Source organism: Eurosta solidaginis, chromosome 3, assembly GCF_040869045.1.
Source record: "Eurosta solidaginis isolate ZX-2024a chromosome 3, ASM4086904v1, whole genome shotgun sequence".
Taxonomy (NCBI): domain Eukaryota; kingdom Metazoa; phylum Arthropoda; class Insecta; order Diptera; family Tephritidae; genus Eurosta; species Eurosta solidaginis.
In genome coordinates, this window is record NC_090321.1 from 259,727,923 (window position 1) to 259,750,387 (window position 22,465).

Sequence of the window (22,465 nt, forward strand, 5' to 3'; positions counted from 1 at the left end):
TAGAATTTGTTTGTACGATATGGGTATCAAATGAAAGGTCTTAATGAGTATTTTAAAAGGGAGTGCGTCTTAGTTCTATAGGTGGACGCCTTTTCGAGATATCGCCATAAGGGTGGACCCGGGTGACCCAGAACATCATGTGTCGGATACCGCTAATTCATTTATATATGTAATACCACGAACAGTATTCCTTCCAAGATTCCAAGGGCTTTTGATTTCGCCCTGCAAAACTTTTTCGTTTTCTTCTACTTAATATGGTGTCACACCCATTTTACAAAGTTTTTTTACAAAGTTATATTTTGCCTCAATTACCATGTTTCATCCCTTTTTTCGTATTTGGTATATTATTATGGCATTTTCAATTGTTTTTGTTGTTATTGTTCTGGCATTGAGCTCGAATGGAACCTTGAATCATTTATCAATAGCCCGATAAAAACAAAAATAATTGTTAATAAACCATGAGCACTTGGGAATGTCAAAAAAAGTAATTGACAATAAACAAAAATCCAGCATTATCAGTTATTTGCACCAGATGGCGCAACACTGAATAAATATAGTTGGTAAAAAGGAATAGAAGTAGCAAATTTGCCAGTCAAACAAACCACCGCTGTGTAGCTAAATGGTTAGCGCAGCATGCCTAAAGCGTACTGATGATGAAGGCTTAGCACCCTTCGAAATGGATCTATCTGCGCAGCTATGGCAGGTTGTCTGAACAATTTTCTACTTACTATTCCAAAAACAAAATACAATTTTTCAAATTTAGAAAAATTAAAAAATAACAAATATTATCATTAGAAAAAAATTATTGTTCTGGCCTTGAGCTCGAATCGAACCTTGAATCATTATGGCATTTTTTTCATTTTTAGTAATTTTCGATATCAGAAAAGTGGGCGTGGTCATAGTCGGATTTCTGCCATTTTTTGCACCAATATAAAGTAAGTTCAGATAAGTACGTGAACTGAGTTTAGTAAAGATACATCGATTTTTGCTCAAGTTATCGTGTTAACGGCAGAGCGAAAGGACAGACGGTCGACTGTGTATAAAAACTTAGCGTGGCTTCAACCGATTTCGCCCTTTTTCACAGAAAACAGTTATCGTGCTAGAATCTAAACCTCTACCAAATTTCACAAGGATTGGTAATGTTTTGTTGGACATATGGCATTAAAAGTATCCTATATTTTATTGCACCATATCATTACTGGTTGAATGTTGACATAATTTACTTATATACTGTAAAAATATTAACTTTTCTTTTAAAATTTGACTTAAAAAAAAAAATTTTTTTTAAAAGTGGGCGTGGTCGTTTTCCGATTTTGCTAATTTTTATTAAGCATACATACAAAAAGGATAAATATAATAAGAGCCGTCACTCCTTATTTTTTAGGCATTTACTCGATGTAAACTGTGAGGTAGTCGCTACTTTTGTTTAATGAGGGACATTTTTGAATTGCCTTCCATTTATCCATGCGGTGTTGTCACTTTATGCAAGCGTGTTTTTTGGAAAGAGAATTAAATAATTAATTAAATACGGTCGGAAAAATAAACACAAATACCCCATGATAATGTATAGAAGACATTTATAAACATCTCGCCCAAAAAAAAAGTAGCGACTACCTTATAGTTTACATCGAGTAAATGCCTAAAAAATAACGAGTGACGGCTCTTATTGTATTTATCCTCTTTGATACATATAGTAATAAGAGTAACGTTCCTGCCAAATTTCATCATGATATCTTCTACAACTGCCAAATTACAGCTTGTAAAACTTCTAATTTACCTTCTTTAAAAGTGGGCGGTGCCACGCCCATTGTCCAAAATTTTACTGGTTTTCTATTCTGCTTTATAAGTTCAACTCACCTACCAAGTTTCATCGCTTTATCCTTATTTGGTAATGAATTATCGCACTTTCGATTTTTCGAAATTTTCGATATCGAAAAAGTGGGCGTGGTTGTAGTCCGATATCGTTCATTTTAAATAGCGATCGGAGATGAGTGCCCAGGAACCTACACACCAAATTTCATCAAGATACCTCAAAATTTACTCAAGTTATCATGTTAACGGTCGGACGGACGGACATGGCTCAATCGAATTTTTTTTCGACACTGATTTTGATATATGGAAGTCTATATCTATCTCGATTCCTTTATACCTACACAACCAACCGTTATCCAATCAAAGTTAATATACTCTGTGAGCTCTGCTCAACTGAGTATAAAAATGACCATAGTTAAGTGCAAACAGCTCATATAATACATAGATTTTGCTAAGTAAAATATCTCGTCCCGTAGCAATGTTGTATTGGGTAATGAGCTTGCCTCGAACACCAAATATTCTAGGTTTGATTACTAGGAAAGGTGGCAACAAAATTTAAAAGCTTAAGAAAAGAAAATTTAAAAAAATGTAGGTGCGTTAACCTCCGAAGCGATTTTAGGCCAAATTTTTCTTCCAATTTGCGTCGTGCTCCTGTTTAATTTTTCCTACAAATTGGCGGGACGGGACCTACTTGTTTTATGCCGACTCAGAACGGCATCTGTAAGGCTGAGAATATACTTGGAGTGATTGCCAAACACTGCCGAAGGGCGACCCCGCTTAGAAAAATTTTCTTCTAATAGAAAAAACTTGTTTCTAAAATTTTGATGTTGCTTTGGCCGGGGAGTGAACCCAGGATCTTCACACCACGGCGATCGCCGTGAAGATTTGCTCATAATTAAAAGGAAACCGAGGCCTCAACCTCATCATAGTAAAATGCTAGCCAAATTATTGTTCTAGTGTTAAATATAAATATAAATGTTTGTATATCAAAATTGTTTATAGCTACAACAGAAAAGGCAATCCAAGGTACTAAAGTATCGACATAACGCAAAGGCAGCGTCAACGTGAGCATCAACGGCAACTCACAGCAGTGCCAACAAGAAAGAGCTCCCACTTTCAATTTTTTCCTCAGTTGATCTCTTTACTTTGACGATATACAAAGCGAATATTCGAGTTTTAGGTTTTGTCTTAATGCTACATCTATTATTCGCGATGTGATTGTTCAGAAAAAGGAAAAACAAAACAAAAATGATAAATTAAATAAAAAAAAAACAAGTTCTTAAAAAATTTTTAAATTCAAATTTGTGAAAGTGCCAAACAATTTTTTTTGCAGCAGCCCACTCGCACGCGTTCTTGTCTACGCGTGTTATATATTTTTTTTTTGCTTTGTATCCACCAAATATAATTCTTGAAGATGACCAATACACCATCAACTGTTGTTGTTACAATTGACAGCAATGATGCCGCCTTAGAAGATGTACAGCCAATGTTGGCCTGGAATGTTGGTCATTTGCTGGAGGTGCCGGTTGATATACAATGTCCGGCTTGCGACAAGAAATGTACGACTCGTCTGGAGCATCAAGCGGTGACGTTTTTGCAGAAATTGATTGGTGTGATAAATTACTGTTTGTGCTGGTAAGTGAGTGGAAGTGAGAAGGAAAAAAAATAAACTTTTTCGGGTTTTGTTTTTGTTAGTATTAAGTGGCACAGATCATGGTTCAACCATGGCGGAACGATACAAGGTGGCAGCATGGCGACATACCTACAAACAAATAAAAATTCCATGTACTTTGTTTTTGTAAATTCGATGGACAAATGTCAAATAGTACTGCGCCGGAAGTTGATATATCAAATCAAATAAAAAAAGTTTATAATCAGCTGTCCCATGCTGCCACCTTGTATCGTTCCGCCATGGGTTCAACTATATGGTTGGCTCATCTGTAAAGCAACAAGTCTGTTCAAATTGTCAAAATCTGTGTATTGGTGTTGGTGCGAAGGGTATGGAATGGAAACATAAAACTTAGCAGTTTTTGCATGTGTAAGAAAATGTTGCCAATGTGTTGGTTTCATTTTGAGTTTGCCATCTCCTTTTGACAATCCCATCGGCCATGCAATGAAATAAATAAAATCAGCTGATAAGATGAACCAACCATATAAATGAACCATAGCACAGATTTTCCAGCAGATTGCTTGATATGAAATGTAGTTGGTTGAAAGACTAGTATCTACTTAATCATTTTACTACGGCAAAATGCAAGGGCAGGCACTTCCTAGAATGTGCATTCGATACATGTAACTTTTTATTCATGCAACCCGAGGAGTATTTCGACGCTTAACGTAACAAACTTTATTGGAAAATCTTTGTAAGGCCACGCCAGGTGCGCTTGTTATTATTGTACAAACGGGAAGGACCATCCCAGAGGATTTATGGGGGCGTGACCAGTGTAGTCAATACATTGCCGGAAACTCGTTTAGTTATTGGTGTAGCGATAAAAACACCCCCCAAAAGGGGTTGAACCTTCTAGATCATCTCGTCTCCACCCCCTACTTCCATAAGGAACATGGGGTCGCCAGAGCCTCGGCAGCTAAAAGGACACAATTCGCCGCTGGTAGATGAGGTTGACAATTGTTTTGGAGAAACTATAAATTGCGCTGGCCACCCCTTGAAAGGATTGCGCTACACAACCCCTTGCATCATTTGGGTATGTTAGTTGCCTCTTGCGACAGGTGTACCTGCCGCGGGGAGAATCCGTTTGCCACTAGTCGTATTCGTCTCACCTTGGTAATCTGTTCTCGACAACTCCAGTCAACAGGTTCACCTAGCGTAAACTGATTTTTAACGTAGAATACGCTCGAAGGGATGTCCATCAATGAAGCAATCTAATGCCGGGTCTCCCTGCCTACCTTACTCCTCTCATTCGAGTGCCCACCTGATGTAATCAGCAAAGAACGATGGGTTCATGGCCGTTGCAATAAGTCAGACTGCGAAGTTTATTGAAATTTTCTTTAAACTCTTTCGCGCGCCTCATGCCGTCAACTAAGGTTCCGGTAGCCTTAGAATGAAGTTGGGAACCTCAATGCAGAGTCAAGCATATAAGTATCGAATAACAAAATGGTCAAATAAGAGCAGAGTTTGAAAGCTGTTACAGTAGCTGTAGGGTTGTTCTTAGGTACGCTCTGACATGTGATAATATTCGAAAGCATGCTCTTTCCTATCCAAGCATGGTCATAAGGGCCCTGTGACCTCGAAATCATACTGGTTGGTATAAAACAAGTCCGTTGAGTTGATTGGTTGTAGAGAGCTTTTTGCTTAACTTATGTCCATTTTGGAACCTTTCTTTGCCATCTTAAATGCAAATTCATTCTCTTCAATGTCGCTGTTCACAAGGACTCCGCAAATGTAGACATTGGAATGCATTGGACGCCAGCTAGCCTCGACCCTCAGCACGATATCCGACTTTATCATGTGAAATTGCGCAGAGGGCGGCCTGGCTGTCGAGAATGATCGTTACATTATTGTCTGGGACCGTCCTGTCCTCAAAACATTCGAGTAATGGCGTTATCGTTGAAACAACAACCACAACAGCAACCAAAGCCTCAAAATCCATACAATACCATAGCCTCAACCGCAACCTTCCATTCTTCTGCCGAATATGAAGAGTGTCGCAGGATCTGAACCACATATTCACGTGACACATGAAACCAGCTCCTCCAAATACATTGGAATTGTGGTCCGATCCTGTTGAAAAATTGCGTTTTCTAGAACTATGATGACCTACTCGTCTTTGAGGTAGGATAAAAGGGATCGTTTTAGACGTAGCTCCATAAGTTTGTTACATTTTTTCATTGCCTCTTCTCGGAATCGACACCGGTTCCTTAATTTGTCAAATGATGATTGGGGATAACTTTCGCAGAGATTTAATTCAGCTAATGACCAGTAAACCTATATGATCTGGAAGTTCGCACACAATCTGATGGGACACAATGAACCTGTGGCTATCGCACGATCCGAGATCCTAACTTAATTAAAAATGCGAGGCCGCCTCTGAGCGGCAAAAACCAAGGAACAAAAAATACAAGAAAAGCAAGACGTCAAAAGGCTGCAATCGAAACAAACTGCAAATGATTCCCAACCTGACTCTCAAACATGTTCTCTGGGAGCACAAGCCAACCCGCCGGAATGCAGGAGCAGTAGGAGCATATCTCTCCGCCGCCTGCGGAGCTATTCAAATACGGGGGCGAGGAGTTGGTAAGGCGCATACATCAGCTTCTTTGCAAAATAAGGTTGGAAGAGTGCATGTGCGACAGTGAGAATCAAAGTTCCCCAGTACACAAGAAAGGTGATCCTGAAAAATGTGCGGAATCAGCCTTTTTAATATCGCATATAAGGTCCTGTCAAGTGTTTTGTGCGAAAGATTGATGCCTACCGTGAATTGGCTGATTGGAACCTTCAGTGCAGGTTAAGATCTGGTAAACCTTCTATCCACCAGATTTCCACAACGCGCCAAATCTTAGAAAAAGCCCGAGAAAAAAGAATTGCCACATATCACATCTTCGAGATTCACGGATATCTACGCGTTGGCGTTGGCAAGTACCGAAGACGACTTAAGGATGAACTATACGCAGACATAAACATAGTCGAGCGAATTAAAACGCAGCGGCTGCGATGGCTAGGCCATGTTATGCGAATGAGAGATGACGCTCCAGCTAAGAAAGTACTTGATTGGAAGCCGCCTATGGAAGCAGAGAAAGAGGGCAGCCCTCACACCGCTGGAAGGACCAGATTTAACTTCCATTAGTGTGATCAATGAGCACCAGTTAACCCAGAAAAGAGGCAACTGGCGCACTTGGTTTGACGGCAATAACCGTTTAAACGGCTAAACATCAATTAAGTAAATAAGTCAGTACTTCGAGCTATTTCATCGATACGTCAACTTGAAGGATTGTCATAAATATTTTCTAACGGAAGGCCTAGTAAACTAGCCCCCTTAACAAGACTGGATCAATGGAGGGTTTGATATTTCAGCCTTAGCTACCTGTGAGTTTAGCAAAGTGCAGCACTAACAGCGTTTTTATCAAAGGGCAATATTAATTGCATTGATCTAATAATTTTCAGCTCGCAAATTAGTTCAGACCTTGAACTTTAGATAAATAAAAGAAGGATTCCATCACATATTTACTTCTACGTTTTCAGCCTTTAACTACTCGATCTCCTAACGACCAAGAGCCCCAATTTCGTTTACTGCAAGCAGTCTTTTATCTCTCCATGTAACTATACATGCTTTATATAAGTCGTTGGTTGAGAGTTATTCTGGAACTTTTGTTATTCCATAGATGTACTCATGCTTACAATATCTAAAGGGAATCTCATTGTTTTATTTTCTGCTCCAATTATTACAAAAATTGACTTATTTACATTACTCTTTATGTTTTTGTTTGTATTATTTTCAGCCATCCTATACGCTGGAACGGCCGATATGACGTCAATCACTACTGCAGCGAATGTGGTTGTTACATTGGCCGTTATATAACGCTGAGTTGGTATAAGAGACAATTGTTCAAAATGCAACGATCGGATGTTGTAATTGAAAATAAGTGGCAACGTTTTCGTAAAGTTGAAAAAGAAGCACTTGACAATCAAATTTTGGAAAAACATCAAGCTACGCAGCAAATGAAATCAAGGAAGTAGAAGAATGAGGCAAACGCTTGAGGTTTTATGAGAAAATAACTAGAACTTAAAAAAAAAACAAATGTTACACCTAGAAGTACAATAAAGTTTATTAAATATTTATTAAAATTATATATTTTTTATTTATTCAGTGCACAACAAAGTGTGATCTCTTTCAAACGAGTTAGTTTGACAGGCACGCGTAGTGGGAGAAATGCCCAGCCTGGCGGTGCCATATTAACAACTTACAGTAAGCAGCCTAATGACTACATAATATCTAGAATTGCGCTGATACAACCGGACCGTAAGATCTCTCAGATTTGAGATTGTAACTACTGCTGCAGTAATGAGTAATAATAATAATTTAGCTTTAACTCTAACGCACTAAAAAACTCCTCTCAATCTCTCTACCAAATTCATGCGATCTTGCAATTACTCTTTCACTCACACGACGATGATCAGTCATCACTAATTAACGATGTGTCAGTTACGCCTGCCACCCACAGGCAAACGCTGCTTTACAATCTAATTGCTACTAGTCCGCTGCCATTGCTCTCAAGCGCAACAAGCGCAGATATTTATTGAAACTATATTTTTAGTTCGCGCCAAAATTACGACATATAAGCGATATGGAAGCTATCGACGAGGAAGCGCCACAACTCTTTACAGTCAAATTGATACCTGCAAAATCTGTGGAGGAGCGTAAGCGAAATATTGTGGCGAATGTTGTGTTGGAAGGTCACACCTCAATGGTGCCATATATAGATGATGATAACAGTGGAACTAAAAAGGCAAAAGTGGAAAAGCTTGGAGCAACATTGCCTGCAAAAGGGGTACAAAAGCGTTTACGTTTCTATTCTGTCGGTCCACGTACTTATCGCACCAAATGTCCACTATGCTTGGAGTATGGTGATGCGGCTGTGATGCGAGCAGCAGGACTAAAGGATGCCACCTGTTGCTTGTCGACACTATCGTGGTGAGTGTATAATTGGTGTTAATTGAAATAGAACACAGCATAAAGAAGAAGCAAATGAAATGAAATTATTTTAAATGAAAAGCATAACAATAAATAAAACAAAGGAAATAAAATTCAATCAATTTGATAAAAAGGAGGTGGATGAAATTAAATTTAAATTAATGAAATTATATGATATTTTTGAGATGATTATGGGATCATGTGATGGTAGTTGAAATGATATGAAAGAACGAAATTAGTAATAAAATAAAATTGATAGCTGTGACGTATAATCAAATATGTTATGATATAATATTATGCATATGATTCGATGATATAATATGATTCGAAAATATATGTGATGTGGTATTTGATACAATCATGTGATATAAAAACATATGATATGAATGCATTGGATTGGATGAAATGAAGCCAAATTATGAGTTTGATTTAGGTTAGGTTGAGTAATGGCTGTTCCGGATGAAGAACAGTCGCTTAGTTGTCGCTTGAGTGAAAATGGTTTATTGTCGATGATCGTAACACGTAATACGGGCCCGGATCCAAAAAAACTTTAAATTCTTTTCAGATCAAAACTATCTACTAAGCTCAAGGGATCCAGGGATTCTAAGTTAAAACTCAGTTCCACCACTCCTGAGCTCAAAAATTATATCCCAACTTGGCAGTATTATTGTTTTTTTTTTATTATTAGCTGCCTCGACTTTTTAGTAAATCAGGTAAGGACATTGTTAAATTCACCTCCAACGTATGTAAGCGCACCCAAAATAAATGCACTGAAAGAAAAAGACCGGTAAAATCAACCGAAATACGGGTCAATTCAACCGAAATTTCTGTAAATTTTTATCCATCGCAACAAGATGTTGAATCAACTGCGCACAATCCGTTGATTCGTAATTGACCGTTTTAGTAGTCAAATGAACAAAAAAAGTTGTTGCGACAGCTTTGTACGAAAGTACCTATGTTGCGGCATTTGCAAGGCAGATGAGTTTTCACTGAGATCTTTTCATGGTAGAAATACACTCGGAGTGCATGCCGAACAGTGCCGAGGCGTGACCCCGCTTAAGAAAATTTTATTTTAATTGTAAAACCTTATTTCTAAAATTTGTATGTTGCTTTGTCCGGGGTGTGAACCCGAGGTCTTCGGTGTGGTAGGCGGAGCACGCTACCATACACCACGGCGGCCTTCATATACATATGTAATATGTGCATACATATAGTACACAGCATCCATAAGTACAAAGTAGAGAGCGCAGTGAGCGTAAAATTCTCTTTGAAATTTGCTCATGTATTGGCTGTTGATCGCTGTTGAAATGACCAGTGAGATCAGTTGTGTTAACAAAAAAATCAGTTAGATTGATTAGGAATCTGTAAATTTTACAGAATTTTGTTAACTTAAGAGCGATAATTTCTCTTCTGTTGAAATTACTAAATTAATTTTTTCGCTTGACAAAGAACTCGGTCCAATTGACCATAATTCGATCAATTTCACCGAATCTCCGTTAAGTCAAGAACAACAGAACCAATTTGTTGATTTTACTTGCACCATTTTTTTCACTTTGGCTTTCGTGAATCTCCGCTGTGATGCCTCCGAGAAAACCTGTCCCTATGTACAGATAAATCCATCTCATCACGAGAAATTATATGGTCTGATTTTTGAAGTTGCGCTAAAATACTAGCATCCAACACACGGTGCTTGTAGACGTTGAAAGAAGATGTGCCCTAGGTAAACGCGACGAAATGGTGTGTACTGAAATAAAAAGAGTTAAGATTAAATAAGTTCAATTGATACTGCAATACGCGATTGACATGATATGATATCATATGATATATATGACATGATATGAAATAAAGATGTCTGATATGAAGTCAAGTAAAATTAATTAAGAAGTTTAAATTAACACCCGTATGCTGAATGCCAGTTGCTATAGTTAAATCTCAATTGCTTAATATTTTAATGTAGTCGGTGAAAACGATGACGATGAAAACGATGTGAAATGAGATGAGTTAAGATGAACAGAGTGCAAATAATATGACACAAGATTAATTAGAAAATCAAATAATATCTGTTGCAATTCGTTAAACAACCGAACTCGAGTCATAATGAAAGTAAAAAAATAAAGCGTTACTAAAAACCTATCAGCGGCTCATAATTGCAACTATTTTTCGAAGCCATATATCTGTAGTCCAAGTCATAATAGCCTAAGCCGAACTAAGATGGTTCGCAAAATTAGTTTTTGATAGCATTTTATGCCTAGTAATTAAACACTAACGATTATAGATTCTAAAAACGTATAACGGTCAATATTTGAACTATTGATTTTGAATAATATTTGTGTATGTTTGATTTTTATATTGGAGATTTGAAGCGTTTCATCCAACCTTTTCGATGATGTGATTTTAGACTTGAACTTTTACAACTTGTTACCACATATATCTAGTTCTAAAATTATCAAAAAAAATTTATTAGTAAACCTCAAACTGCACGCTATAAATAAGCCAAAATATATCCTTTTCTTAACTAGAGCTAGGGTTTGTGAATTGACATGATAAGATATAAAATGTCATGTAAAATGTCATTACAATTTATATGATGTGATAATGCAGATCACTTAAATGAAATCTAGTAAAATGTATTGCAACAAAATCAAATAGAAAGAAATACAATTAAAATGAATGAAATACATCACGAAAAATTAATAGTTAGGTTGTGACAGATATACAATTGGCATACGATACAAAATCAAATGATGTAATATCATAGAAAATTATATGATATGACATGAAATCAAAGGACGTGATGTCAAAAGAAATTATAAGATATTACATGAAATCAAAAAAATTAAATAAAACACAATGTTTAAAATTTCATTTGTTTTTTTAATTTGTCAATATTTCGGCTTCAGTCTGAAGCCATCTTCAGGACTGTAAGTAAACATAAATGTATAAAAAGGGGGGGGGGGGGGGGGGGGGGGGGGGGTATTCATTTCAGATACATGGTCATTAAAATTTACGTTATGCAACTAGGTATACATATAAACGAGACACAACTTACCACAACTTAACCACAAGTAAGTGTAAGTTGTGTCTCGTTTATATGTATACCTAGTTGCATAACGTAAATTTTAATGACCATGTATCTGAAATGAATGCCCCCCCCCCCCCCCCCCCCCCCCCTTTTTATACATTTGTGTTTACTTACAGTCCTGAAGATGGCTTCACACTGAAGCCGAAATATTGACAAATTAAAAAAACCAATGAAATTTTAAACATTGTGTTTTATTTAACCACGGCCTTTAAGCTCATTATTGTTAACATAACGAAAAGTTATGAAAATAAATAAAACTGAAGAAAATAAAATTCATCAAATAAAAATATTTTATAAAAGTTTTATAATTTTCAGCTTCTTTCCGATACTTTGGCTTTGTTGCATATGCACATGGTGTGGGTGTAATCGTGAGTGGACAACGAAAGGCATTTATTGCAGCAAATGTGGTGGAAAATTGGGTATTCAACAGCGACCAAAATAAATGTGATGAAAAATTTAATTAAAAAATTTACTGCATACAAATCGAATAAACCAATATATGAAAAACAAGAATTTTTAGAATATTGGCTTAACTAAAACACCTATAAAATAAAAACATGCGGATAATACTGTTTACAAACTACTCTCTCATTCATAAATCTAGTTGCTTATAATTATTGCACACAATTATATATAAAATAAAATATTTGTTATTGTATACCACTTGCTAGATTTCTATTCTACCAAACTCAGGTTGTACTTTGGGTGTGGGTTGATTGTATGGGCAATGGCAGAGAGCACTTTCGGTTTTCAATTTAACGCTTTGCTAAAAAAATACAGCGCATCATTTCGCTTTTATATTCTCACTTATTCTATTCGCTCTTTCTTTCGAAATCACTCATTATGTATCCTCAATCGCTACACACAGTAACCCCACTGCGATCAGTGTTTATCTTATGCGGTTGATTCCTAAACGTGAAACTGTAACGATCGCAACGAAATTTAGAATTTGTTTTTGCCAAATTATTTAAATAAAAAAAAAAATATATAATTTAGAGTGAGTGCAATATTCAAGGTATTTTGTACAAAATAAATAAAATAAAAAGTTAACGTGTTCATTATGATGACCGAATCGACTTCAATACCAACCACACCCGCATCCGCAGATAACAATAAATCGCCTGCAGTGGAGAAAAATATCACAAAACAGCTTTCGGAGCAGGAGTTTAGAGATCAACAAATTTATAATAATTTTGCTACACCACTAATTGGTACCTATCTTAATTTGCCACAAGAACCGGTAATTCTGAAATGCTCTGCTTGCGGCATCGATGAGTTAACACAAGTTGAGAATGATTTGAAATGGTGGGCGACAGAGATTAATCGCTTCGTCGGCTGTTTGTGGGTGTAAGTAGAAACAAAAATCGATTTAATAATATATAGTAGAAAAGAAAGAAAATAAAAAATAAATACGAAGATCACTTCTAAGATCAATAAATAAATAACACCGCTGCCACACACCGCATTTTTGGATATAAGACGGCTGTAGGAATATTCTCAAAGAACCTGCATTGTGCATTAAATAAGAAGTAGGAAATCAAAAAGAACTTGCGTTAGCTGCTCGTTTATATCTGGATGCACTCATTTCATAAGAAAATAATTTTGTAGTGCATAACGGGTCATCGTCAGTTTAACCAATGCGGGTTTTCTAGAGCTTACAATTTCTTCTTGAAGAGACTCGCGAGCGAGAACATGTATGAGTTGCTCACGCATCACAGATCGTGCAATGTAGGATCGAGGTTTAATACGGCAAGGATCTAGGTTGGTCACGGTATAGCAACAACAAAGTTCACTTTAAATTACTTGATTTTCTTAAATATAGGGTCAGGAAACTTACAGGGTCAGGAAACTTACAAACTTACTTACTGTTAGGAATGTTTGCAGCTGAAAGCAACTTCTAATAACTAAAACGTAGATGGTACAAATAACATCTTCGGAGAAATTTCGCGAATAATTACTCTAAGCCACATGCATTTCTTTTAAGTCTATAGGCAAGTGAAATTCTGTTTTGGTATACCAAGCATATGCTCGACGATATAATGACTTAGAAAGTATTTCCATCGACGACGTCTGATATCACTCACTGCGATCAAAAAATATTAGGTGGAATAATTGGCTTTCCTCAGTCTTAGACGTCAGTTATTGTGAAAAAAAAGAAGAATTGAGTCGATTTGCTGGGCTCGATCTGCCTAGAAGGTTAAGCAAAAACTGGCAGGGCATCATATTGCGAACCCTCATGTATTGTCAAATGGATTTCAGTTAGGCAAAGAAGCTAAGTCAAAACAGTTTCGGCGTTGTGCCATCTTTGATGTAAATTTCAGCCGACGATTTTTAGTCTGATAGTTATCACAGAAGCTGCAGTTCAGCGCGATGTTTGCAAGGCTACCTGCAACTGGTGACTTGGCCACAATGGAGACGGAGGGTTGACGCAAGGGTGCGAAAATGGCAGGATATACTATACACGTCTAAACTGATGGTTTCAAACTAACGGAAGAGACCCAGGCAGTTGTTTACTCTGTCGTTCCAGAAATAATAAGATCCTACAGGCTGAAAGGTTACTGCAGTATCTTCAGGCAGAAATTGTAGGCTTGAAGGAAGCAGTTGAAAGAAATCGTGCTTAAGCAGCAGTCGCTTCAATACATACATGTATATATGTATATACATATATTGATAGTCAGGCGGCGATCAAGGCAATAATCACACAAACCTTCATCAATTAGGGTCCTGGAATGAACAGAAGCATTGTAGAGACTTCGCTCCGGCCAGCCCATACAACTGTATCCCGGTCGTAAAGAGACAGAAGATAACGGAAAGGCCGATGAGTTGGCAAAGGAGGGTGCAGCACTCGATGACTCGTTGGTAGACGTCGCAATCCTTTTGAAAGAAACGAAAAGATATACGCATATGATCTATCAAGCTGGAAAGGTGTGGACAGAAACGAGAGGCTGTAAAATTTCTAAGATATCTCTATAGAGAGAAATATATCTCTAAGGCCCACAATGGACATACTAACTAGCCACTACCTTCTGGCGTCACATATTTATAAGTTAGGCCTCGTCAGTAACGGCGGATGTATGAAGTGCGCGCTGAAGCAAAAAACGGTTGAGCACGTTCTATATTTGTGCCCTGCGATCGCGGGATCAAAGCCCCAGCTACTAGGGGCAGCAGAGTAGCCAGATATTGCCGTAGCAATTAAGGTATATCCCAGAAGACTTCTAGTATTTGGCAAGAGGACGGAGTTATTCTATAAGATAAGTCCTGGTACCTGATTGCGGTTCTTCCTTTTGGCCGCCAAACAAATTCTGGTAACACTATGAACACATACGGTCTATGTGAGGTCTTTATTGATCGGCCAGTTAAACCTTACCTTATCTAACCTAGTGCAGGAACAGCACTTCTTAAACCATAATAAAATATTGTTCACACTAGTGAACAATTCTTTAACTTGGTTTAGGAAAATATGAGAATTCATTTGAGTTAGCCGTGAAAGAAACGTAATGCTCTACAAAAAAAAGGTATTAATGAGGGTTTTAAAAGGGAGTGGTGGTAGTTGTATAGGTGGTCGCCTTTTCGAGATATCACCATAAAGGTGGACCAGGGGTGACTCTAGAATATGTTTGTACGATATGGGCATCAAATGAAAGGTGTTAATGAGTATTTTAAAAGGGCATGGGGCTTAGTTGTATAGGTGGACGCCTTTTCGAGATATCGCCATAAAGGTAGACCAGGGCTGACTCTAGAATTTGTTTGTACGATATGGGTATCAAATGAAAGGTGTTAATGAGTATTTTAAAAGGGCGTGGGGCTTAGTTCTATAGGTGGACGCCTTTTCGAGATATCGCCATAAAGGTGGACCAGGGGTGACTCTAGAATGAGTTTGTACGATATGGGTATCAAATTAAAGGTATTAATGAGAGTTTTAAAAGGGAGTGGTGTGAAGGCGTTTTCCAGAAATCGACCAAAATGTGGACCAGGGTGACCCAGAACATCATCTGTTGGACACCGCTAATTTATTTATATAAGTAATACCTGCCAAGATTTTAAGGGTTTTTTATTTCGCCCTGCAGAACTTTTTCATTTTCTTCTACTTAATATGGTAGGTGTCACAACATTTTACAAAGTTTTTTCTAAAGTTATATTTCGCGTCAATAAACCAATCCAATTACAATGTTTCATCCCTTTTTTTGCAACTTCTCCACCAAGCGGAATGCAAAATTGCAAAAGTTTTGTTTGAACGAACAGGATTTTTCCAGTGTTAGTAACATTTTGCTCAAGTTTTTACGAATTTTCGCTCACGCGAACGAATCTAATAAGATAATAAGAAACATCCTTTTTAACGTTGCTGTTTCCGACAACATAAAACTTTTAGTTGTTGTTGTGAATTACATGTGAAGTTACTCCAGTGGTCAATTACCTTCCTGCGATTTCATTCTTTACTTTTCTATAACTTACAAGTTGTCTATTTAAAATGTTATGTCAAACATTTATACTACAAGATTTGTTCAAAACAAGCAAGTATGGCAACTACATGCGAGAGAAGAAATTGAGAATGAGCTGAGCTGCAACTGAAAGAATTGAGAATCAGTTTTGTGACTACTATTTGCAAAGCGAAGTTCAGAATTATAAAATAAATTATAGAATATAATATTTTGTGAAAGTGCGTTTAATAAAACAAAATAATAAAGTGTATGATGTTTATTGGGGGCCCACATATTTGATGTACGTCCAATTGAAGTTCGGTTGGAAGTGCGTACATATGTATCTATATGTAGCAAGCATGCGTATTTATGTACTCACATTTTTACGTATGTATGTATATTAACCTGGGTCGATTTGTATGGACATGAAAATTTTAAAATCAAATGAACATTTTTTAAGTAGGTCGTGAAAAAAACCTTAAAAATCAAACAAAAGAAGTCAAAAAACTCAAATTTTGAAGGCTCGAAAATTATTTTTTTTGGTATGCGTAGTGGAAGTTTTTCCTGAGCCCAAATCCTATCGATGGTGCGATATAGGTTAATAAATCGACCCAGTCTAATATATGTGGCAACATAGGTACTTTCGTAAAGCTGCCGCAACAACTTTTTTTGTTCATTTGACTATTAAAACGGTCAATTACGAATCAATGATTTGTGCGCAGTTGATTCAACATCTTGTTGCAATGGATAAGAATTTACAGAAATTTCGGTTGAATTGACCCGTATTTGGGTTGATTTTACCCGTCTTTTTCTCTCAGTGTATATTACTTGTTTTTAGAGATATAAGTTATGGACCCAATTCTTCAAATTTCTTCGGATTAATATATATGTACACATAAGATTAGTAAGAATATGCATTACATCATTTTCATATATTCACTTTAATTTCCAGAACATTTTGTTGTTGTTTCTGCGTGGACTATTACATACCTTGTAAACAAACGGACCGCAATCATTACTGTAAAAATTGTGGTTGCTATTTTGGACGTGCAATGAAACATTCAGCAATAAAACCCAAGAAGATGGACAAATCATGAGACGTCGAAAAGTCTACGAAGATATTAAGGATATTTGTAAAGAAATTTTAACTGCCAATAATGTTAATTACTTAAATGCATTACTTACTATGCATACATTTGATACATTTTTCTATTTTCACAAAAAAGCAAGATTACTCCAATAATAATATATAAGATGATTTAGCAAGTTCAGGATTTTGTGCAAATGACCATTGCATTGCAAACTTTCGTAGCATATTTTTTACAGTACAATAAGAAAAATACACGGCTTTGCATTTGCTACGTCAGTGCAAAAACGCAACATCAAAAACCGTGTGCTGTATTTTCAATATTGAATAGCAAATCATCTCAAAAAAAAAAAAAAAAAAAATTATATGAAAAAAGTGGCTCGTGATCTATAGCCATCATTTGCTATAGCAACGTTTTCCAATTAACAAAATTATGAACTCGCTTATTATGTTTGTTATGGAAAGCTTGCAAACGCTTTTTTTTTATTAATGAGTGTTGTTCTTTTGTATTGTAATATCTTTCTTTAAAACAAATTTTTGTATTACCACTACACTCTTAGCGCTAGTATTTTGAATAAAGGGTTCAACTTGCAACCAAAAGACATAGTTTGTGATTTTAATCTTTGGAGTGCTGGCCGTGGTTTTCTTACCGGAATGGAAACAACTTTTAAAGCAATTTTGGATTATAATTTTATTCTGGAACTATAGTTTGAACAAACTGAATTGTATATATATATAGTAAAAAACTAAATAAAATATGTAGTACATAATATATAATATGTATGTATAGTACATAATACATATATATAATATACTAGCAGATCCGACAGACGTTGTTCGGTCCTAACTTTTTACCTCCTACTCTTCCTCCCCTTTTCTTTATCTTTCTGTTCATTCCTCTATCTGCGTTTCTCTCCCCCTCTCCGTAATTTTAATTCTCTCTAGCTCCCTCTCCTACTCCTTCACTCGCTCCCATATAGCCCTATCTCTCTATCTTCGTTTTTATCCATCTCTTTCTAAGTCTCCTCCTTTCCTTGTTTGTCTTCTCTCTATTTCTTTTTATTCTTTTCCATCCCTTATTCCTAGTCCCAGTCCAGTCCTAGTCCCAGTTCCAGTCCCAGCCACAGTCTCAGTCCAAGTCCCAGTCCCAGTCGCAGTCCCAGTCCGAGATCCAGTCCCAGTCTTGAAAGGTTGTGCGTATAAAAAATTGTGTATAGAAAAAAATAAGATCAGATCAGATCCGATTCTCAGGCCTAATCAATTTACTCACAAACTTTCACGAGGAAGTGGTTTTTGTTGCTGTTGTTGTAGCGATAAAGTCACGAAGGTTTCGGGGAGTAATATAGATAATTCTGGTACTTTCTGGTAACAAGCACCATTATGGTGCACGCCATTCCTTCCTGCATCTCGAGAACGATTTAATATGACTACATTGAACCTTCTTTATAAACAGCAAAGTGAAAAATCTCCCTATATCACAGTCGTTGCGTTTCTCATCACGAATTCTGTAAATAAATTTTAAGTAAGTTGTTCTTCAAAATTTTATACAGTAAGGCCTTGGCGATCTTTCTCTCATCCCATAAAAGGAATCTCTATTAAGACGTGACGTACTTAAAGCCGTTAGCTGTTTGTTCATATGTACTAGATAGTATACATATTCTATTAAGTGATTTCAATAAGACCTAGTTGGAATTTATTCAATACGTAATTTAGTGGAGTCTCACGAGACATTACTGTCTTAATCATGGGTCGGCAAAAAATGAAAGTGATTGCACTTTTCCCTACTCAATTATGACACAATTGTACTGTGGACCTCGATCCCCTGGTCTTAATGGTTTTCATTCTCTATAGGCCTTTGCTAATTTGCATTTGGTTGAAATGAATATAATCTAATTCTTGCTTTCGTGTTCGTTGACAAATGGTCGGTGATCCCATAGATATAATATAGATGTTTATCTTCCGCTGACGTACCTATGAGTGTTAGCGGTTTGTTGGTCTACCGTTTGTGTAATATCTGAACTCTTGAGCGCAAAGTGCGAACATTAGTCGAAAACAGTGGGCCACCAAACTGAGCAGCAGTAGTCAATCGATTTATTTGCTGATGTTGAGCTGTCTACAGCCGATCAGTGACCAGACGATCAGTATACAACGAAGTGTTCTCATAAAAGCACGTACATCATTAATAAATTTTTTTTGTTGTTGAGAAAAACAACCAAATTCGCTCATATACAAAAAAGTTTGACGCTCAAAAGCCGGTAATTATGCATAAATTAAAAACTTTAATCAAATGCTACATTTATTTCTTTTATTTTTTCTTTATTCTCTTTATTTAAAATATTCTACACATTTTATAGCTGCTCACTTTCATTTCAGCCTCATTTTTATATTGCTACAACAAATATGGTTCAACCACAACAAAAGCTACCCATTGTTCCCCAGCCAACATACTTTGCTGTCGGTCCCCAGCCGCATGAGGTCACTTGTCCCTATTGTCAGACGACAGCTAAAACCGTGATGCTACGACCAATATTGCGCTGCTTCAGTCGACGTCATTACTGTGCTGAGTGTGGCGAATATTTAGGCACTTATAGGAGACCGCAGCTTTGAAATAATGTGTTTATATGTCTTGATTATTTTATAAAAGCAAATTTGTTTGTGTAAAAGTGTCTACTATTTTAAAATTTTTCGTTTCATTTTACAGTGTGATGATGAATTCTAAATTGTTTTATATCTATGTAAATATAAACAATGCCCACACATACTTCATTTGAATGTATGTATATTTCTATTATTTGTTGTTTAGCATTTTTATTGTGAATATTAAATTTTGCATTGTAGCTCTTTTGAATATTTTTACAATGACATTAGCGTGTTGCTTAGAAAAATTATGTTTTATTTCTTTGTTTTTGTTTTTTGCAGTTTTGATTAAAATATTTTTAGTGCGGTACCCAGATTATAAGAAAACGCTCAAGAATTTTTTTAATTTTCCTCTTATAAGCCAAAGTTTGGCAGCGAATGCAGAGAATACGGATATGGTCTTGTTTACTAAGCGGTACAAAGTCCCAAATGGGAACAGGCCTAAGTTTGGAGGCGTGACCCTGTAGGAGAAACCTTGCACAAGATGTCTAGGAATAATTTTAGACAGTACGTTGTCGTCGAAGCTCAACCTGGAAGAAGGAGTGAAAAAGGCCTCGACGGCACTTCATGCATGTAAAAGAATGCTGGGGTGTACGCGGGGTTTATCGCACTCTCTCTCTCTCATTGGGTATTTACAGCAACTGTAAAACCTATAATATTCTATGTAGCCCTTCTTTATTGGACAGCTATACAAAAAATATCATACCTCAAATAATTATAGCGGGTATGCAGGCTATCAATGCTTAGCACAAAGCCCTGAAATTAACCCCGCTCTTTGTTCATATGCAAAAATCAAAGAACAAATATTTGTCGGACTTGATATTAGAAAATTAATGGCTGATAAAAATTTACAAAATGTTTAACGCCCGATGAAGCAGCCGCATGGGCATCTTTTAAAAATATCGCTCACCACTTTCTTGGTAATTACAAATCCCCTAATTTAGCAAATTATTGCTGATATGTTGAAAAATTATCGAAAGATTGGAGCTAGAATGTATCTAAAGATGCATTTTCTGCATTCCCATCTCGATTTTTTTTCCCGAAAACTTGGTTGATACGAGCGACGAACAAGAAGAGCGGCTACACTAAGATTTAGCCAACATTGAAAAAAGGACTCTAATACGCGAAACAGATACTAAACAATACAAAAGGCAAAGTTCCACCAATCTTCATTTCTGATTTGTTTCTTTAAAGTTAAAAAAATGAATATTATTTGACAAAAATCTTTAAAAATTAATTTATTGACTGTATTAAAAACTATCCCAGCCAGCATTTTTTGAAAATTTTGATCAAAAAGTATTCAAATATCATACCCCAATATGATTAAAAACCTTCAAATTTAAAAGCACTTTCTGTTCGAAAATTAAGGTATCGTCGGGAGAAAAATGTACCATAAATGTGATTATTCTTGAATAATCATTTATGATTCATATTTCGAAACGCTTTTTGTTCATATTTGATATCATTGTAAAATTGGTCTTTAATTTTGTTATAGTAATATTTGAATGTTTTTCACAGTCATTTTCTGATCATATTCGTGAACATATTTCAATCGTTTTGATTGGGATTTTTGAATAATTTTTGAATGCGTTTATCATACATTTATTGTTCATATCTCATACAAAATAATATACTACTCACTCATCATTTAGGTGATTAAGTTTTGAATTTCCCTACATATCAATACAATTCGATTACTCTTTCTGACTAAATAATGAGCTATCATACAATTGAACAAAAGAAATTATCAAATTTGAATACTTTTGATGATCAACAATTGAATATAGTTTTTCAATCACATTTTGGAATCATATTTGAATCAATTGTGTTAACTTTAGGTGATCAAAAATTTTAATCATTTTTGATTCAGCTTTCTGAATCTTTTCTGACAATCTTTGTTGACTGAAGAATGCATTTTATACTTGTAAAACTCTTACTTTTCATTGAAGATCTTATTTTTTTCACATACACACATCATTCATGAAGTTCAGAAAAAATATATTGAAATTTTATTCTTCAAGACAAGAAATAATGTATACATATACTGGATATGGCTTCAACATCCCGTACCATATCGTTTTTTAAGATGTTGACGATCATAGCTGATGCTGGATGTTGTAGTCGCAGGTGTATATTGGTCTAGTTTCTTTGCGAATTACCTTTTGTTCAATAACTCACTTCCGCATGCGTTCTTCCCCTGATGAAATAAGATTACTATGTAGTATATTATTTTGTATGAGATATGAACAATAAATGTATGATAAACGCATTCAAAAATTATTCAAAAATCCCAATCAAAACGATTGAAATAGGTTCACGAATATGATCAGAAAATGACTGTGAAAAACATTCAAATATTACTATAACAAAATTAAAGACCAATTTTACAATGATATCAAATATGAACAAAAAGCGTTTCGAAATATGAATCATAAATGATTATTCAAGAATAATCACATTTATGGTACATTTTTCTCCCGACGGTACGTTAATTTTCGAACAGAAAGTGCTTTTAAATTTGAACGTTTTTAATCATATTGGGGTATGATATTTGAATATTTTTTGATCAAAATTTTCAAAAAATGCTGGCTGGGTACATAGTAATCTTATTTCATCAGGGGAAGAACGCATGCGGAAGTGAGCTATTGAACAAAAGGTAATTCGCAAACAAACTAGACCAATATACACCTGCGACTACAACATCCAGCATCAGCTATGATCGTCAACATCTTAAAATACGATATGGTACGGGATGTTGAATCAATCTCAAAAAACGGAATGAAGA

At 36.0% G+C, this 22,465-nt stretch overlaps 4 protein-coding genes across 6 annotated transcripts; all 4 read left to right on the forward strand.

The window, feature by feature from the left end:
* Window positions 1-2,864: 2,864 nt before the first annotated feature.
* Window positions 2,865-7,612, forward strand: LOC137245445 (uncharacterized). Its single transcript, XM_067776114.1, has 2 exons — window positions 2,865-3,447; window positions 7,264-7,612. The coding sequence occupies exons 1-2, from the start codon at window positions 3,227-3,229 to the stop codon at window positions 7,499-7,501; spliced, it is 459 nt and encodes a 152-aa protein (XP_067632215.1). The 5' UTR covers window positions 2,865-3,226; the 3' UTR covers window positions 7,502-7,612.
* A 128-nt stretch (window positions 7,613-7,740) lies between these two features.
* Window positions 7,741-12,124, forward strand: LOC137245443 (uncharacterized). Its single transcript, XM_067776113.1, has 2 exons — window positions 7,741-8,456; window positions 11,854-12,124. The coding sequence occupies exons 1-2, from the start codon at window positions 8,110-8,112 to the stop codon at window positions 11,978-11,980; spliced, it is 474 nt and encodes a 157-aa protein (XP_067632214.1). The 5' UTR covers window positions 7,741-8,109; the 3' UTR covers window positions 11,981-12,124.
* A 312-nt stretch (window positions 12,125-12,436) lies between these two features.
* LOC137245446 (uncharacterized) lies at window positions 12,437-17,649 on the forward strand. Its single transcript, XM_067776115.1, has 2 exons — window positions 12,437-12,885; window positions 16,909-17,649. The coding sequence occupies exons 1-2, from the start codon at window positions 12,599-12,601 to the stop codon at window positions 17,051-17,053; spliced, it is 432 nt and encodes a 143-aa protein (XP_067632216.1). The 5' UTR covers window positions 12,437-12,598; the 3' UTR covers window positions 17,054-17,649.
* On the forward strand, window positions 12,746-19,928 carry LOC137245447 (uncharacterized). Of its 3 annotated transcripts, none has more exons than XM_067776119.1 (2): window positions 12,746-12,885; window positions 19,417-19,928. In XM_067776119.1, exon 2 carries the CDS (start codon window positions 19,444-19,446, stop codon window positions 19,648-19,650), a length of 207 nt encoding a protein of 68 aa, XP_067632220.1. In that variant the 5' UTR covers window positions 12,746-12,885; window positions 19,417-19,443; the 3' UTR covers window positions 19,651-19,928. The 3 variants fall into 3 exon arrangements, with proteins under 3 accessions (XP_067632220.1, XP_067632219.1, XP_067632217.1); XM_067776118.1 differs by lacking the exon at window positions 12,746-12,885 and adding an exon at window positions 19,056-19,298; XM_067776116.1 differs by lacking the exon at window positions 12,746-12,885 and adding an exon at window positions 19,060-19,298 and having other exon boundaries at window positions 19,398-19,928.
* The last annotated feature ends 2,537 nt before the right edge of the window (window positions 19,929-22,465 follow it).

Bases quoted from the DNA above. Each gene is read 5' to 3' on its own strand.
- LOC137245445 (XM_067776114.1), top strand. From the start codon at position 3,227: ATGACCAATACACCATCAACTGTTGTTGTTACAATTGACAGCAATGAT. The intron at 3,448-7,263 runs GTAAGTGAGTGG...TATTATTTTCAG, and splicing joins ATAAATTACTGTTTGTGCTG to CCATCCTATACGCTGGAACG.
- LOC137245443 (XM_067776113.1), top strand. From the start codon at position 8,110: ATGGAAGCTATCGACGAGGAAGCGCCACAACTCTTTACAGTCAAATTG. The intron at 8,457-11,853 runs GTGAGTGTATAA...TATAATTTTCAG, and splicing joins TGCTTGTCGACACTATCGTG to CTTCTTTCCGATACTTTGGC.
- LOC137245446 (XM_067776115.1), top strand. From the start codon at position 12,599: ATGATGACCGAATCGACTTCAATACCAACCACACCCGCATCCGCAGAT. The intron at 12,886-16,908 runs GTAAGTAGAAAC...TTTAATTTCCAG, and splicing joins TTCGTCGGCTGTTTGTGGGT to AACATTTTGTTGTTGTTTCT.
- LOC137245447 (XM_067776119.1), top strand. From the start codon at position 19,444: ATGGTTCAACCACAACAAAAGCTACCCATTGTTCCCCAGCCAACATAC.